The sequence below is a fragment of the Rhipicephalus microplus genome, chromosome X (assembly GCF_043290135.1).
Source record: "Rhipicephalus microplus isolate Deutch F79 chromosome X, USDA_Rmic, whole genome shotgun sequence".
Lineage (NCBI taxonomy): Eukaryota > Metazoa > Arthropoda > Arachnida > Ixodida > Ixodidae > Rhipicephalus > Rhipicephalus microplus.
In genome coordinates, this window is record NC_134710.1 from 31,060,244 (window position 1) to 31,077,258 (window position 17,015).

The following is a 17,015-nucleotide window of genomic DNA, read 5'->3' on the forward strand; positions in this document are numbered from 1 at the left end:
TATTATAATAAGACTAATGTAAAAATAAAAACAACATAAAAAGAGCAAACGAAAAAAAAAACAAGTTGAGCAATTTTGAGATTTGAGGTGTTATGATTACCACTCAGCTGCGTTTACTTCACTCTGCCCTGGGGAGTAATAAATAATTTTTTTATTGAAGATCACAAAGGTATACGCTTCGTTGCCTGAATATAATCACAAACGGCATTGAAAGCATCCCTGTGGCAATGTCCCAAAAATGAGGCACCAAAGCTTAGCGCCGTTTCCGCCGTCAATCTAAGGCCTATTTTCCGAAATGGCATAACTAGTAACCTTTTTCTAAGTATATCGTAGCGACGACAATACAAAAAATAATGATCTAGTGATTCCATTTCTCCGCAGAATGCGCAGAGGGGTGATGTTGTTTGACCAGCTCTGTGTAGATAAAGGTTTAGGGGGGGGGGGGACACGACATCGAAATTTAGTAATTAAGACTTCGAGCTTTCTGGACTGACTCCAGTGGGGTTGCCATGGAAACATGAGGTGGTTATAGTCTGTCCATGTAGTTACTTTTTCTATCGTATCAGTGGAGATTGCTGATTTTCGATATCTTATTGCCGTGATATATTCAACATCTGGCAGTATGGACAAAACTGGCCCTTCAAGTGCGGCTCGTGCTAAGGAATCGGCCAATTCATTTAATCTTAATCCACAGTGTCTGACTCCTGAAGACGACGAAAGAAAAAAAAAACTCGCAAATAAAAAACCGAAAGTCGTGTTATTCTGTACGCAAGATGCGTTGCCCTATAAAGTGCCGAGGACCTTCGTCTTGTTTTACGACGTTTTTTTTTTTTTCAAGCGGGAGAGAAATACGTATTGTGCTCCCAACCTCGCATGTAGGTATCGCATGTGTAGCGGCTCTATCGGTCTCGCTTTCCGGTCGTGCGGTTTGACACAGGCCTCGAGAGTAAGGTAACGCCGTCGAGCCTTCTCATCAGCTAGCATGACATGTTCCACAGTGACAGTGTGTCCCAGAGATATTCAGTTTACGCAAAAAAGATTAACATAGGAGAGTCCAAGAGTCTACGCTTGTTATTTTTACACCGAAAGCTGTTATGAGATCACAACTCTGGTCACGCGTAGTTGTCCGCCGCCGGTGTCTGTAACCACATCGCGCGAAATTAGACAATAAACTTTTTTGCACCAATGACACAGTGGGGCTTGAACCCGGGTCCGCTGGGTGCCAGCCCGATATTCTACCGCTGAGTTACGCCGGTGCTTGTAACTTGTTGTCAAACTTGCCTTAGGCATGCACGACCCAGCACCAATGACGCAGTGGAGCTCGAACACGGGTCCGCTGGGTGCCAGCCCAGTGTTCTACCACTGAGCTACTCCGGTGCTTGTGACTTGTCGTCAAGCTTGCCTTGGAGACTTGATGTCGGGAAAGCAATCGCGTAAATACGACTTATAACATTATAACAGCGAAACAGCGAAAAAACAACATTATAACAGCGAAAGAACAACCAGTCATCGCACAGTGCGATTAGCGTAACGAGTGGGCCGTCCAATGCCCCAACCCATTACAAAAGCTTGTTCTTGTTCCCCTAATAACTAATAAGTGGGCGCATGCCCACTTCAGGCATAATTTCTCATCGTCGTCAGCCACTGCACGAATTGGCACAAAATTCATAGCAAGTGTTTAGTGGATACCACGCTTCTCAGAAGAATGACGAAAAATAGTATAGCGAATGCCGGCCTACGACCCAAAAGTTTATTACTAATGCCCTAGTGGGTATCAAGCAAGTGTGCTTGCAGTAGTTACCCAATGAGTGCTTAGAAAAGGCTCTGAAAGGCCGCTCTTCTAGCTTTGGCTGTGACTGTGCTGCGCCTACCACGCTGGCCTAGCGTTACCGGTATTTTTTTAATTGGCTGTGTAGGCCGTATTCGGTGTCGCGATCATAGGCCGTCAAGATCTTTGGTGTAACCCCTTCGGGTAGTCGTTTAGGAGGGATTATGTGCCAGGTGCACGCAGAAGTCAATTTCCCTGTTCGGGCTCCAGTAGGTTTTAATGTCCTGAAGATCCCACGAGCTTGCATTTTTCCTCTAAATTCTTCCTGAATGAACGTTGCTGCCATCATACTTAAGATAACCAATGTTCATTTCGTGCTTCGACTAGCAGCGCTAAAAAAAAAAAAAAGGTGGCTTTTTTTTTCTCCAACTTGTGGTCCAAAAAGCCACCCATTCTAATAGCTGACACATGCCACTATAGCTGGCCCACGAAAAAAAAAAAAAACCTGGCCTTTGCTGCCCGGGTCCCAACTATATGGCGCATAGATACCTCATTCGTGGTCAAAAGCAAGTACTCAAGCATAGTACGGTTGTATATGCATGCGCGTGCGCAAAGTTCTCAAAGTTGGTGCAAGTACCCCGTGACTGATGGCATTTAGAGGGGTGATCGATATTTTGTCAATAGATTGCGTCAATTTATTGTTGTACAACCCCCGGCTATGTGCATTCGGCACCCGTTTGTCTAGAGGTGATCGGCCTGAAAAGCCTGTCTGCCTTGCTATTCCTGGAGCGGGCACATGCCGATAGTAGAGTGAACTATACGCGTTATTGCAGCGGGAGCTGGAAGACCTAATCTCATCTAACATACGCGCGTAGCAGAGGAGTTGCTACCATGTCAGTGCGTTCCGCGGCAAAAGAACGCTTTAGCATGGACTCCAGAAAAAGAGAGAAAGCCCCCTTATCTCCATGTTTCACTGCATATGTCGTCGAGAGACGATAGTGATGCGTCTGGAGAGAGTGAACAAAGCATTTATTTGATGTTCTGCACGAGAAAAATCGGTGACATGGTATTCTTACCCCCGTATTCTAGAACGTCCCTTCACTCAACGCTTCACCTTCACTTGAGAAAGCCGATGAGAGCGCCATCTCTAGGCACGAGAAGTCACTGCATATCAGCAATAATCTGCTGCGATTCTCGAGTAGCGCAGCGTCATTTTGAGCTGAGCTGTGGCGCAGCGCTCAACTCTGTCAAGTGAAGGGTGAAAGTCGAGTCGAGCGTTTGTGAATACGCGGGTTAGAGGGCCTCTATGTGCGCAGTGGAGGCGAACGAGCGCATCGAGGCACCCTACGCTGCATCAGGGCCATATATGCGCTGCGGGAGACATGAGCGCTATCTGGCAGTTATCTTGGGAAACGAAAGAATGGCCTCTGATATAGCAAGCGCGCGGCGTGCGTGCCCGTCTCGGAGGCGATAAGGTGTAGAGTGCAAGGCGACGGGTATAGGTGCCACCACCGTGTCATTTAAGCAAAGCCTAGGAAACTTGTCTATTCGTTCGTAGCGCTGCATTTTCCGCGCTGCGCGATAAACGCTACGGTCCTTAGAATATTGTATGCCTTCTCTAGTGTAAAGAAAACGCACCACAGAATATTGACCTGTTGATATTGTGCCTTAGATATGCGGAATATCTTTTTTATTCGACATTCGCACAAGTATGAACGCAGTAACCAGAGCAGTATTGGTGGGCACTGCCGATGTCTTTGGATTTCAGCCGTTTCGAGGCACAGGCAGATAAGTCGACAGAAAAACCGACTAAAATTTCTGCGTCGAAGTATTCCTAGAAAGATTATCGTCTTCAAAAACGCGCCTGATCCGATTGCTCCTTGCGTTTGTCCTTCAAGCGCTCGCTTTGCTTCGAAAGCACCTGTCCACGGTTAAGATACACGTATTATGCGGTCCTCGGTCCGTAAGCGGCGGCACAATGCTTGCTGTTGCTGGAATTGCGTATATGATGCATGCCCGCTCGTATGGCATGTTCGCCATAGAGACAATCGCGAATGTTGCCATCATTCGGGCGCAGCTGTCTTCGGAGCTCTACTATGGCAGTCTGTTTACGTGTTTCTTATCTACCGCCAGATATTTTGTATCGCTGTAGCCGTTTCCCGTTTATTTGTGTGTCCGACCGGAGGCGGTCAACGCCGTGTTGCTGCTCTCTGTTCTCTCTACAGTTCAACAGCCAGCTGTATACCGTGAACGTCTCCATTTCAACTTATCGAATCATCATGAGCCGCGTCGGGAAAACAGCGTATTGTTGAGGTCGGTGTTCGGCCGTGTTTGTTATCTTCGCTCGGGGACAATGTAGCTTCGGAACATGTCGGAAACGACTCTTTAGTGGTAATAATGACACCTTTGATGGTAATTGAATGCATTTTTATCTGTGTATATCATCGGGGCGTGAACTTAGCTTGTTGAGCTGCTCGCTGGCATATGTCATATAGATTGAAAAAAAAAAAAATTCTCCGAACTGAGACGGCGCACTTTTGTCTCGAATGGGCTCATTACCCGACTGCTGTGTTTTTTTTTCGCTATAGCTCTCTAATATCTATGCATTTTATTACAAATATACTATCTCTCGCCCAGGTTAAAATCGATCCACGCGTCACCGTTGACAAAATGTATCGACACCCAGCTTCGCGAGAATGAACACAGTTAAGAATGTTTTCCCTCGTACTACGTAACAAAATGTATTGTATAACCGGATCGACATCATAACATTCATTATTTTCATTTGTTTTGTAGCGTTTTGCCAAACATATTGACTTTATTTCTGTAATATTCTTTTGTTTTTTTCGTTCTTTTTAAATTTTTTTTCAGCGTGTTAACTGTTCTACCATTTCTATTGCTCTCCCTGCTTTGACTAGGTGTACGCAGTGTTCGATAAATAAATAAATAAATAAATAAATAAATAAATAAATAAATAAATAAATAAATAAATAAATAAATAATTAATGCCATCATTTCACAGCGAAAGCTGCGGTGACTCATGAGATAACAACCGCCGTTTTTCGGTGCCGTAGGTGTCCGCTGTCGTCGCTGCACAAAGCCTGTTCAACAAGCAAGCAATTTTCCCGCAAGAGCGGAGCGGCAGCCGTCGCATGAGACAGGTTTCTAGAGTGCCTACTAGGCGCTTCGACTACAGAGTTGAGGCAGAGAGCGTCAGACCGAGGGGGGTGGGGGGGCAGTGACTCGCGTCTTGCTGCCTCTCGGTCGCGCGCATATTGAATGGGCTTAGCGCGCTGTCGTGCCAAACGAGAAGAAAAAAAAAAAGATCCAGGGTCAGATGGAACCAGGGCTCTGCGTGGCATTCGAGTAAATGGTCAGTACTCGAGACTACGCCCATGGATAGCGAACGACGATTGCTGTGACCGTCGACGATTATGCAGCCTCGCTCGCGTGCTCTACGTAGTTCAGCCATTACCTGTGTAGTTAACATGGAAAGGAAGAGGCCTACGGTGGAGTGATACATCACTGTAATATAGAACGAGTGCAACTGGTCCACCATTTATTTTCCCATATGACTCAATGGTAGGCCGTTCACGTCGAAGAAATAGTTCAATTCTGCGTACGCTACGGCTAAGTACTAAAGAATACAAAAAATTCTGTAAAACAGAAAAAAAAAACGTAAATTGTAAAACTTCGGCAGAACACTGAACTTGTACCGCGAGTTCAGTCCAAAAAGTTTGTAGCTGTCGCTTTGGAGTTAGGGTTAGGCGGATGTCGCCCTTCGATTACGACGAGCACACCACCACCCTAAACATGGCAAGATGAACCCCAGCGGTCCCAACTACCCGATGGCTTCTCTCTACGTCGGTGACTTGCACCTGGACGTCACGGAGGCGATGCTTTTTGAGAAGTCTTCCACAGCGGGTCGCGTGCTTTCGATTAGGGTTTGCAGAGACATGATCACTGGACGGTCACTTGGCTACGCATATGTCAACTCCCAGCAGTCTGCCGACGCGGAACGTGCCCTGGACACAGTGAACTTCGATCCTATCAAAAGCAAGCCGATCCGTATCATGTGGTTGCAGCGACACCCATCGCTGCGCAAGTCCGGGGTCGGAAATGTCTTCATCTAGAACCTGGACAAGTCCATTGACAACAGGGCCATGTACGACACCTTCTCGGCCTTTGGGAGCATCCTGTCTTGTCGTGTGGCCACAGACGAAGAGGCATCCCCAATGGGATATGGTTTTGTCCGTGTCGAGACCGAAGAAGCAGCCAACAAGGCCATCAGCAAAATGGATGGCATGCTGCTGAACAAGGTCTACGTGGGCAAGTACATCTCACGCAAGGAGCGCGAGAAAATGCTTGGCGACAAGGCCCGATGCTTCACCAACGGCTACATCAAGAACTTGAGTGATGAGCTCGACGACGAAAAGCTTGTGGTCATCTTCGAGTAGCGAGGTCACCTTCTTTGTCCTCGACCAGCCAGAGCTCCACTACTTGGTGTCCGCCAAATCCTCTTATCGTCGTTTTTGTCCACCAGTACACACACGTCAATATTCTGCTATATACGCGCGTTCTTGACACATTTGCAACAAGAGTGGCATCACGCAATACTAATAGCGCAAATACCGAAGTGCTCAGATACAATGCATCGACCAAGTCGACACGGCTGTATTTACGTGAATTTTTAAGCAGCATTGTCAACCAATGCACGAATATCCTTCGCTATTATTAATTTTTGGGCAAGCTCTTGAGCGTCTTATTAGTAGTGGCATACCAGTGTTATAGCTTGTAAAATAACAGCCATGCCTTGTGTGCACAATGCGAATCGTGCAACGAGTGAGTGTTTCAATGCTTCCCACCCGAAGCAATGTGCTCAACCGTGTAAAAGTAAGTGCACATGATGCCTTACAGATTCGTGTAGAGGGTACCTCCCACAAAAATGCTACTGGGTGCTTCCCTGTATACCTCAATTATTTATGGCGAATGATCCGCAAATGTATTAGTTGCCCGACTTTATAACGGGCTCTGTCAGCTTTTTTTTCCTTTTCCCTCTTTCTTGTCCCCTTCCCTAATCCCCCAGTGTAGGGTAGCCAACCGGATGTCTTTCTTGTTAACCTCCCTGCCTTCTCCCTTTTGTTGCTTCCTCCTTCTCCTGTCAGCTTTGTCTGCCGCGAGGGCCTGCATGCGTTTCTTTTAACATGTAGGTTTTATCATTATGCAGTTTGTGCGACGTTTTGCGCAAAGTTCATCCTGTGCAGAAGGGAGCACATTTGGGCGTGTTGGTTTGTGATTTGAACATAGGAAAGGACACAGACCGTGGTGCTGCGGCTTTTTTTTTTTCTTTCGTGCTGTCAGTGAGCACTGATTTTGATCGAATCATATATTTCTGCATCATCGAGGCCGTGTATCGAACCGCGTATCATAATCGGACCACACTGAACGCATTCCGTATGGAATTTTTACGAGTCTGAAAGAATTAAACGTTAAATGTATCTTAATTCAGTTGTCTATAGACGATGATGATGATGATGATGGTGGTGGTGGTGGTAGTGGTCTTGTCCTTTTTAACGGGTCCCCGTAGTTTGGTGCCCCAAAACTGGCGCGACCGAAACGCAAAACTAAATAACTTGCACACACACAAAAAAAGAGGTACAGGTGTGCTTTTTGTTTTTGGATATTTCTTTAAAGACTTTTGTTTTGAATTTTACGAGTTTGAATTAATAGTCATAATGGCTAATCAATTCATTTTCAACCCTTCCTTCAGTAAGCTTAGTTAGTAAAGCACCGTCCGGTTCATGGCCCGTACTGGGTGACGCCAAGATGTTGAGGAACCAACATTGCGTGGTCCGCGACGGTGTACCATTGCGGTATTCGTCGAGGGTCCTTTGCGGCGATACCGAGGATTTCCTGTGCCGTTACTCGAGGCGTGCGAGAGGTCCCCACCACGCGCGACCTGGGGGAGGGGGGGGGGGCGTTTAGACGCAACGCGATCCGGCGACGCGTCGCCATAGCGGCGTTTTTGTTGCGCCGTGACGGTTGCCGGCTGCCGTTGTCGGTCTCCGATGACCGTCTCTGTGACCGGACGTCGGGCGCCTAGCCCGCGACTCCGGGGCGCTGGAAGACGACGCCATGGAACATCCCTCGTTTGTTTTCTTGCCCGTCGGGAAAAGTCGCTCGGCTCGATTCGTCAGCCCGCCAGTCGGCGAACAGTGTCGTTCGGCAGTGGCATATCGCTTGCGAAAAAGAAGAGGCCGACTTTCGGCGCGCGCTCATTACTCGCACTCTCGCGCACTGTCGCGGGCCACGGCCGCGTGAGCGAACCACTCGTGTCTCGCGCCTCTCGAGTGCACGCACCCCGCTGGGCCAACGGTTTCCGGGGCTGCAGGCCGACTGGGTTTGCCTGCATGTCTGACCCGATGGACGATTCCACCAGCATGAACGACGAGATAGCCCGCGACCCCATGCTCAGCGATGTGGCTGGTCCGTCTGGACTCAGCCCCGTGGCGACCGGCGGGCCTTTCGAAGTCTCGGACGACGTTTTGGGTCAGTTGGGGACATGCGCCCTCGCTATACCTGCCGCTGTTTCTGAAAACATTTGCGCGTTCTTGATCGTGGCTAAGAGCGCCGTCCCTCGTTTTGTCATATTGATTAACGTGATTGTGTCTTCCTTTCAGACATCTCGACGGGACCCTTGTCGCCGCTCTACTTCCCAAACCTCCGACCGCCCGAGGACTCGCGGCAGAAGGTGAGCGGTTGCACCTTGGTCCTTAAGCCTGATGAGTGTTAGGTACTCATGCATGCTTCGTGGCAGGCGGCTATTTCCGGTGACAGCTGTGCCGCGCCAGGTTTTGTGTTTTTCGAATTTAGCGTCGCTGTCAGCCGGTTATCGCGTTCTTTTTTAAAGACGATAGTCTTTCTTAGGGACCTTCGACGCAAAAATTTGTCTGTCTGTCTGTACATTTGTCTGTCTGTCTGTACATTTGTCTGTCTGTCTGTGCATTTGTCTGTCTGTCTGTACATTTGTCTGTCTGTCTGTACATTTGTCTGTCTGTCGGTACATTTGTCTGTCGGTACATTTGTCTGTCGGTACATTTGTCTGTCGGTACATTTGTCTGTCTGTACATTTGTCTGTTTGTCCACTCTTACCGGCATCGGGTACTTGAAACGGCCGACCCCATCCGCAGCGACCACCAATGTTGCTCAAGGTTGAGCGTTCATGCTTGTGCAATTGTAATAAAATGCGTGGCCCAGGTATTAACCAAGTTATTTGGCAGCAGTGGTTTCGAGCAGACACTGCCTTGGCGAACGAGTAGTCTGTGGATGCTATACTGCCATGGCGAGATCCATGTTTCTTTCACTGTCGTTTCATCGTGAGATCGAATAGACGAGTCTTGAACGTACGAGGTATCGTAAACCCTCGTTCACAATGTCCAAAGGCCAACGAAAACATAGTCACTGCATAGCGGAGCGATATTGTGGTGGCTTTTATATATACCCGTGCGTACATTTGTATGTGTGCGTGTATTTAAATATATATACACAAACATACAAAATGTAAAAGTTCTAGGGTAGGGGGCGAACCCCCTTACCCCCTCTACGAGAATTGCAATCATGCTATCGGTCACAGGCGATCTTTCAAAAAAAGTCATTTTTTACTGGCTTAAGGAAAGATAGTGTGGAAACGAAATGTCATGTTTTAGCATTCGAGTGCATTTAAGTTACCGGGCGAAATGCCCCGTATAAAGTGTGACATTTGAGGAACGCCCCCATGCAGCCTATTCGTTCTAGGGCCGTCGCCTTTCCCCGCAGTGCAGTGAAAGTGACGCAAGCGCTCCACAACGCGCTGCCGCAAAGTTGGCAGCGGTTCGCCAACACCACGTGCCAGAATGCCGCAACGACAGAGGACGCATGCCGACCGTTTGCCGTGCTTTCGCTGCTTCTTAGATCTCATTTAGCAGACCACGTGTGCTAGGGCGGCTTAAGCAAACAGTCGCGGGTCGCTTCGTTTTTTTCCGCATAGTCGCGTGCTGTCATTAAACTTTGCCGCCATAGTTCGTGGCGTGTTTTGTAAGGTGAGTTCTTTGTGTCGTATAGGCGTGGCGTATCTCGAAAGAGAAATGTGAATGCATTTCTTAGTCGAGGCATGTCGGGCGTCTGTGGATGTCCGCGCGCCGGCAAGTGTTATCTCTCCGATCTCACTCCCTCTCCCATAGCAACAGCTGCAGGCACACGCGCTTATCCTCGTCTGGCAACCGGAGCAGGTGGTGCTGGTGGAGAGTGAGTGGAGAAGAGGAGCACGCTTTGACGTGTGAGGGCGCTCGCATCGTGGGTTCGCTGGCTGGGCGCCTCCCAAGGCGATGGCAGAAGTCGGTGAACGCGAACTGTACACATTAGCGACCACAAGGCTGTGATTATGGCCGTCAGGTACAATGCAACACACAGTTGCTGATTAATGTGCAAAGAAATCGTCACGGTACAAGTCCTCGTCTTGTCATTAATTTACGTCATTAATATTACTTCGCCGTGTACTCTTGTCGCAAGAAATGCCTTCGTATTTCTTCACAATTCCCTTCGGGGAGGTGGGGGCAATTTTTTTTTATCCTTCGTCTTTTGAAACTTGGCTGTGATTGCCTATGTCGAAGTGAGAGATCACGCTACTCGAGGCAGCTAAGTGGGTGGTGTTTTAGAGCTTTCGCTAGCTAGCCGTCATCATTGGTGGTAAGCAAAGGTGTATCGAGGACTTCGGAAGCAGTGCGTGGTGATCGAACGAAAGCTGGTAGCTAACCCGTTGCAAACCACGGTGATGAAAGGAGAGGCACGGGGTACAGACAGCCTTAACGACGATTGAAGAGACTCCATTAGCGTGCAGGAGGAGGTATTCTATACGTCACTATGCATCAAATCTGCCGTACGGATCTTGGACACAGCACGTGCAGCGAATTTTTCGGGCGTGTGGCGAGCGCGCGGACCGCCGAAATGGCGACCCCGACGTCAGTGATCCCCGCCGATGACGTCAAGTGCATACCCCCTATACTTCACAGCCTTGGTCTGTTTGACTCAACATTTCAAATCTGGTCCCGAAGTTCACAACAGTCCGTTATTTTATTCTATACCAAGCCAAAACACAATAAATAAGGCCAACAAGTGCGTTTAAAGGTTTAGTAATAGAAAGAGCTTCGCCGATGACATTGCATTGCTGAGTAACTCGGGGGACGAATTGCAACTCATGATTACGGAGTTAGACAAGGAGAGCAGAAAAGTGGGTCTTAAAATTAATCTGCAGAAAACAAAAGTAATGTACAACAACCTCGGCAAAGAGCAGCGCTTCGAGATAGGTAATAGTGCACTTGAAGTTGTAAAAGACTGTCTACTTAGGGCAGGTAATAACCGCAGAGCCGAACCACGAGATTGAAGTAACTAGAAGAATAAGAATGGGGTGGAGCACATTCGGCAAGCACTCTCAAATTATGACAGGTAGATTGCCACAATCCCTCAAGAGGAAGGTATATAACAGCTGTATCTTGCCGGTACTTAGCTACGGAGCAGAAACCTGGAGACTTACAAAGAGGGTTCAGCTTAAATTGAGGACGACGCAGCGAGCAATGGAAAGAAAAATGGTAGGTGTAACCTTAAGAGACAAGAAGAGAGCAGAGTGGATTAGGGAACAAACGGGGGTTAAGGATATCATAGCTGAAATCAAGAAGAAGAAATGGACATGGGCAGGGCATGTAGCGCGTAGACAGGATAACCGCTGGTCATTAAGGGTAACTGACTGGATTCCCAGAGAAGGGAAGCGGGTTAGGGGGAGACAGAAGGTTAGGTGGGCAGATGAGATTAAGAAGTTTTCGGGTATAAATTGGAAGCAGCAAGCACAGGACCGGGTTAACTTGCGGAACATGGGAGAGGCCTTTGTCCTGCAGTGGACGTAGTCAGGCTGATGATGATGATGATGAATAGAAAGAGCAGGAAGGAGAGAGTTGCGCCACGATCCCTCCTTCCTGCTCTCTCTCTATCACTAAACCTTTAATCCTACGCTTTTGATCCTTCCTTACCCCCAGCCCTCGTGAGCTACTGTTGGTGTCGCACTGTGATGCTCACTTTTTTCTTTTAAGAATCGCATAAGAAGCCTACAAGCATGAAGACTAGGCAAAAATATGTGTAGTACTACCCATCATTCTAGACTTGTGTGAATAGTCAATTTTAGGTCTGAAGTGGATACGAAGTGAGTAGTGATTTTCGTCGAATGATTTCGAATCGAATTAGAATATCATATATGACATATGAAGAAAAATAGCCACATTTATCATGACCTAACTAACCTGCTCAATTTTTCTAATTCATATGAGGCCTCAATGCAAATGCCTTTTTTGTTCAAATCAAAGTCGAAACAACTTTGAGTAGTAGCAGGATTTGACTTTCGTTAGGATGCGAGTGATGACCGGCAAAATTCGTAATATTTTAAAATTTATTATACTTAGAACATATAAGCCAACATAACAAGCTTTTATGTTTAAAAAAATGGTGAACAAATTTGAGGGTAATATGGTCATTTAAAGGGGCTCCGTCACATTTTTTTTTTCAAGTAGCCATGGAATGGATTCGCTAAAGAAGTTTATTGCCTCACAAATTCACCACCGCAAAAAAAAAAAAAAGGAATCTCTTCAGCACAAGCGGAGTTGCAAAGATTTGTCGCATGGTGCAATCGCATTATCTTCTCTCGTCCCGGTGAAAGCGCTGCAAGCTAAGCAGGTAGGGATGGGAGGGGCAAAAAAAAAAAAAAACGTCGCGCGTGCCTCGTGACCTTGAAACTTTTCTTTTTTATCCGAATACGCGGCTTTTTCAGTGCGATCGCGCACGTACACGTGAACAAGTCGCGGCCTCCCATGGCGGCCCCAGTAACGACCGAGCGCGCCATGCTCAAATCAGCCAATAGCTGATACAAAGTGACGGGTGATTTTTGAGCGTGGTATTTTCTGAGAGAAGAGAGCAATTTTTACCGACTATGAGAACTTATTGTGAATTTCAGGGCGCGTGCTGTGCTATAACATTTTGCTCGCGTTTTCTCAGGAGCCTCTGCTACTGATCGGCAGCGTTTTCTGACCATGCTCGAAAAGTGTTGCAGGGCCCCTTTAAATTTGAAGTGAGGCTTCGCGGCTGTCTCTTGGATGGGTGCTTTCACGGCTTAGCACCCATACACTGCAGTGAAGCCACCTTTGCAGAGATTACATGTGGACTATCGAAGCGAATTCGAATACTTGCACAATCCTACATCATTGTCATGGTCGATGAACGATCGCAGCGCCGGAGTCCCCTCTAGCACGGCCGCTATACCCCCCCCCCCCCCCCCCTCGGGGGAGATCGAGCAGACGTGCCTCAATCCTGAGACTACATGCGCTCAAGTTTCCGACACCCGCCGCGGTGGTCTAGTGGCTAAGGTACTCGGCTGCTGAACCGCAGGTCGCGGGATCGAGTCCCGGCTGCGGCGGCTGCATTTTCGATGGAGGCGAAAATGCTGTAGGCCCGTGTGCATGCCAGAAAACCCCAGGAGGTCGAAATTTCTGGAGCTCTCCACTACGGCGTCTCTCATAATAATGTGGTGGTTTTTGGACGTTAAACCCCACATATCGATCTCAAGCTTCGGTGACACTGCAGTGTCACCGAAGCTTGAGATTGATTGAGATAAAAAACGGCGCGTTTATGAACGCGCTGTTTTCGAATAGTGATACCGTATTTTTGTAAGACGAATGCTAACGGCATAACACCGCAGTTACGCGAAGAATAGACAGTAAGTATTTCGGAGCAACATTGTAGTTGGCGCGTTGCTCGATCATGGAAAAAAAAATCGTGCCTTGCCTAATCAGCCAAGCCAATTAGAAAAATACTGTTCTATTGTTAAAGGGACACTAAAGGCAACTATTAGGTCGACGTTGATTGTTGCAATAGTGGCCCAGGAACCCCGTAGTGTTTTGTGCAGCATTTTATTGCGTCTCTTGCTGCACGGACGATTCTTTCAGTGCAGCTAGATCGATTACTAGTGATTAATTGTAGGCGGTCCGTCTGATGTGTCATCGGTGTCATTTTGAAAATCCTACAGCGGCGCATGTCTTCTCGTGCATTTACCTTAATTTCTCAATAAGTAGGGCACTGTTGTTAATATTGTCGTTTTAGATGTCAGACATTGAGCTTTCACTCTGGCTTAAATGATTTGACTTCTACCTCCCGTTAAATGGGATGCTCTGCGGAACAAAACGTAATTCCATTTCCATTTCATTCCGGTGTCGCGAAAGTATGGAATGATTCCGCAGTCATTCAAATTCTGAAGTGGCAACTATGCAACATTCGCAGACGCCTACGTCGAAGTGTTTGGACGAAAAATTGCAAATGCTCACCATAAACGCGCGTTTTCTTTTCTTTTGCCGCGCCCTCAATAGGTAGGCGTGATGGAATTGGTGGCGCCATCTAGGTAGCGCTTCTGTAAACCCCACGTGCGCTTGTTTATGTTTCGGTATGCTTTGGTCGTAAACACGATCTTCACTTTTTATTTTTGTTATTTCGTGCACTATTTGCTTTTCGGAACAATGTTTTGGTTGCGTACAACCAAAGCTTGTAACTAGTGGCGGGAACAGCGCACCTTCTGCAAAGCAGGCGTTAAACAGACGTTGTTCTGCGTTGTTGTATCGATTAGCTGTTTTGGTCGTGTCTGTGCTGTACTAATACGTGATTAGGAATTGTTAACGTTCATTGGTGGTCTTCAAGTTTCTGACTCGCTGTTCTCGTTCTTTAATAGTGGGGCTGTCACTTGTTCGTAGTTCCTGGCCTCATACGTGCGCTGGAGAGGTTTGAAATTTTGACTCCCTTGATCGAAGTTCTGCACTTGCTTTTTTTTTCCACGCAATCTAGACTGTGCGCGTGGCAGGTAAAAGTCGCTAGACTAATTGTCTTTAATTTAGCGCCGTCACTTCTTCTGTGTTTGTTACGGCCAGGTCTCGGTGACTCGTCGTTTGGTAATTATTGTGGCCTGTGCGATGAAAGCAGTTTTGTCGGCCATGAAGAAATGTCCCGATAATGTGACTCTTGGCACGGTTGCATTTTTTTTTTACTTTGCTAGGCCCTCCAATATCGAATTTTCCGTAGCCGAAATTGGCTCAATAGCGACCGTTGGGCGAGCGCTGCTGCGCCGGCGAAGCAGACGAACAAAAACGCGCCGGCCTCCATGTCGCGATTGTTGGCGCTCCGGGCGCGTTCACGTGTTGCACCGCTCTCGTTTCGGGGGCATTGCACGACGACAGCCAAGGTCTGCGTGTGTGTTGCAGGCGAGCGAAAGCCCGAGTCGGAAACGGCTGAAGTTGTCGCTCGGAGCAGCGGCAGCTGAGATCGCGACCACCCCGCCGGCTGTGCCGATCACTCCGCCTGGAGCCTGGGGCGAAGGCTCGCCGACTCTGCGCAGGCGCAGCGCTTCTCATCAGCAACGGCGCATGGATCGCCCGCCGCACCACCACTCCGCTAGGTGCACCAGCAACACGGCTAGGTGCCGAGGCAGGTAAGAGAGTGTTCCTCGTCCATTTTGGGGACCACCGTCGCGGCCTCGCGCTTATGCGAACTCGGAGGACTACTGCGCCGACAGTTGTGCGCTGCGTGCCGACTCCCGCGTGGCACTCGAAGCACCGGTAGACGCGGACCTACCACCCGAGCTGTCGTCTGCTGGTTCCCCCCAGCGCGCGATCTTGACGCGTGAATGCACCCCGCATTTTCACCTGTCCTCTCCGCCGGCCCCGTAGCCCTCGGCCCAGCGTGCCTCTGATGCCTTTGCCCGCAATTTCGTTTTCATTTCCTCGTTGCTTTCGTCGACTGCGGTCCGCGCGCACAGCCAGCTGACAAGGCGCGCGCGCGCACGGCCAGCGATGACCTTCACCTTGTGAGTTTGTCGTCGTTGCAGCGCGATGAGTTTTCACTGCAGAGCGCGACAGTCGTCTCTGTGTTGTCGTTGGGCTGACGGTATACTTCGCGGCAGATTTTTTTTTTTTTTTGTCGCCGACCAGGTTCTGTCTTTTTGAAGGTATTCATCGAACGGCGGGCGCTTACATCCGCGTTAGTTTAGAGCGTCTGCCTCCGTGCAGTGAATAAAAAAACGAAACCCCCCTTTGACAGTTCGCGAACGACTGCTTTCGTTTGCGAGCATGCCCAATCTCGGCTTTTTTTTTGTCAGCTGCCTCGTCTGATTGTATCCGTGCGTCCGCTCACATCGGCGTCGAAGAAATCGATTGGGCAAAATGAGGTTAGCCGCCGTGAGGCTAGCGAGCGATCGAGTAGTTCTCCCAATTTACTTACCGAGCCGGTAGTGATGCGTAATAATTTTGCAGTAGCCTAGCATAACTTGATGCTTCCTGCACCGATCACACAGATGCGCGCGTGTGGGCCCCACTTGATGCTTGTCTTTGCCTTTCAGATATCTACACTGTTCGTGTGTTTAATTGTGTGCGGGAAGTTTCGTTGGCTTCTGAGTATCACGCAAAATCCGCAAGCACATTTGGCATTGTGGACCCAGCCGAATATACATTAATATGCACCACTTAGTGCAGCAGAGAAGCAAGTTTGAAGCTGGTCGATTATGCCCGTGTGCTGTTTTTGGCTCGCTAAGGACTGCCTGTTGTTGTATTTTTCTTGGGCCACAATTTTGCTAAGCCAATCGGGAATGCATTTCTTATGTTACATTTCTGCGTAATTGACGTAGCAATGATGCATAGCGCAGTTAGTGTCAAGAACCACTTTATTTAAGGAGGTTTACAAGAATATTTTTGTATGAGTAAACACCACAGAGACCACCTATACTTCTAAAATGTGGGGGTGAAAATGCAACCATAAAATTATATTGCGTAAATATCACGGCCTTCTTTGAGTGGGAAAACCTACTTAGTGTGCTGTTAATATTTGCAATGTGTGATTAAATTCTCCTCTAAAACTGTTTTTCCTAATTTTGCTGTTAATAGTTAATTAGAAAAAGGCAAAGTGGTCAATTTGTTTATTTATTTATATTGAATTGCGTGCCTTAATTGCAGCACTGCCACGGTATGATGGTTACATGCATCCAGATGGCTGTGTAGTGGATCGACCCTGGTTGTCAACAGTTTTTTTTTCTTTTCTCGCTTTTAGAGTGTCTTGGCTCAGTAAATCTTAGTAACTTTAACATGTTTAATTAATATACTTCATTTAAACTACTGCTGTCAAGCTGTCAAAATCGTGT

General features: G+C 47.9%; 1 protein-coding gene and 1 pseudogene across 2 annotated transcripts in view; both read left to right on the plus strand.

Moving 5' to 3' along the window:
• Positions 1-17,015, plus strand: part of mura (ring finger protein murashka) — a 195,311-nt gene that overhangs the window by 137,992 nt on the left and 40,304 nt on the right. The window contains exons 1-3 of one of the 2 annotated variants that reach the window (XM_075876140.1): positions 8,082-8,317; positions 8,449-8,519; positions 15,088-15,314. In XM_075876140.1, the coding sequence (XP_075732255.1) occupies positions 8,179-8,317; positions 8,449-8,519; positions 15,088-15,314 (437 nt within the window). In that variant the 5' untranslated portion in view covers positions 8,082-8,178. Of the gene's footprint in view, positions 1-8,081; positions 8,318-8,448; positions 8,520-15,087; positions 15,315-17,015 lie in introns of those variants that run through there. The other variant, XM_075876139.1, reaches the window with a different exon arrangement.
• LOC142774974 (polyadenylate-binding protein 1-like) lies at positions 5,479-7,711 on the plus strand (annotated as a pseudogene).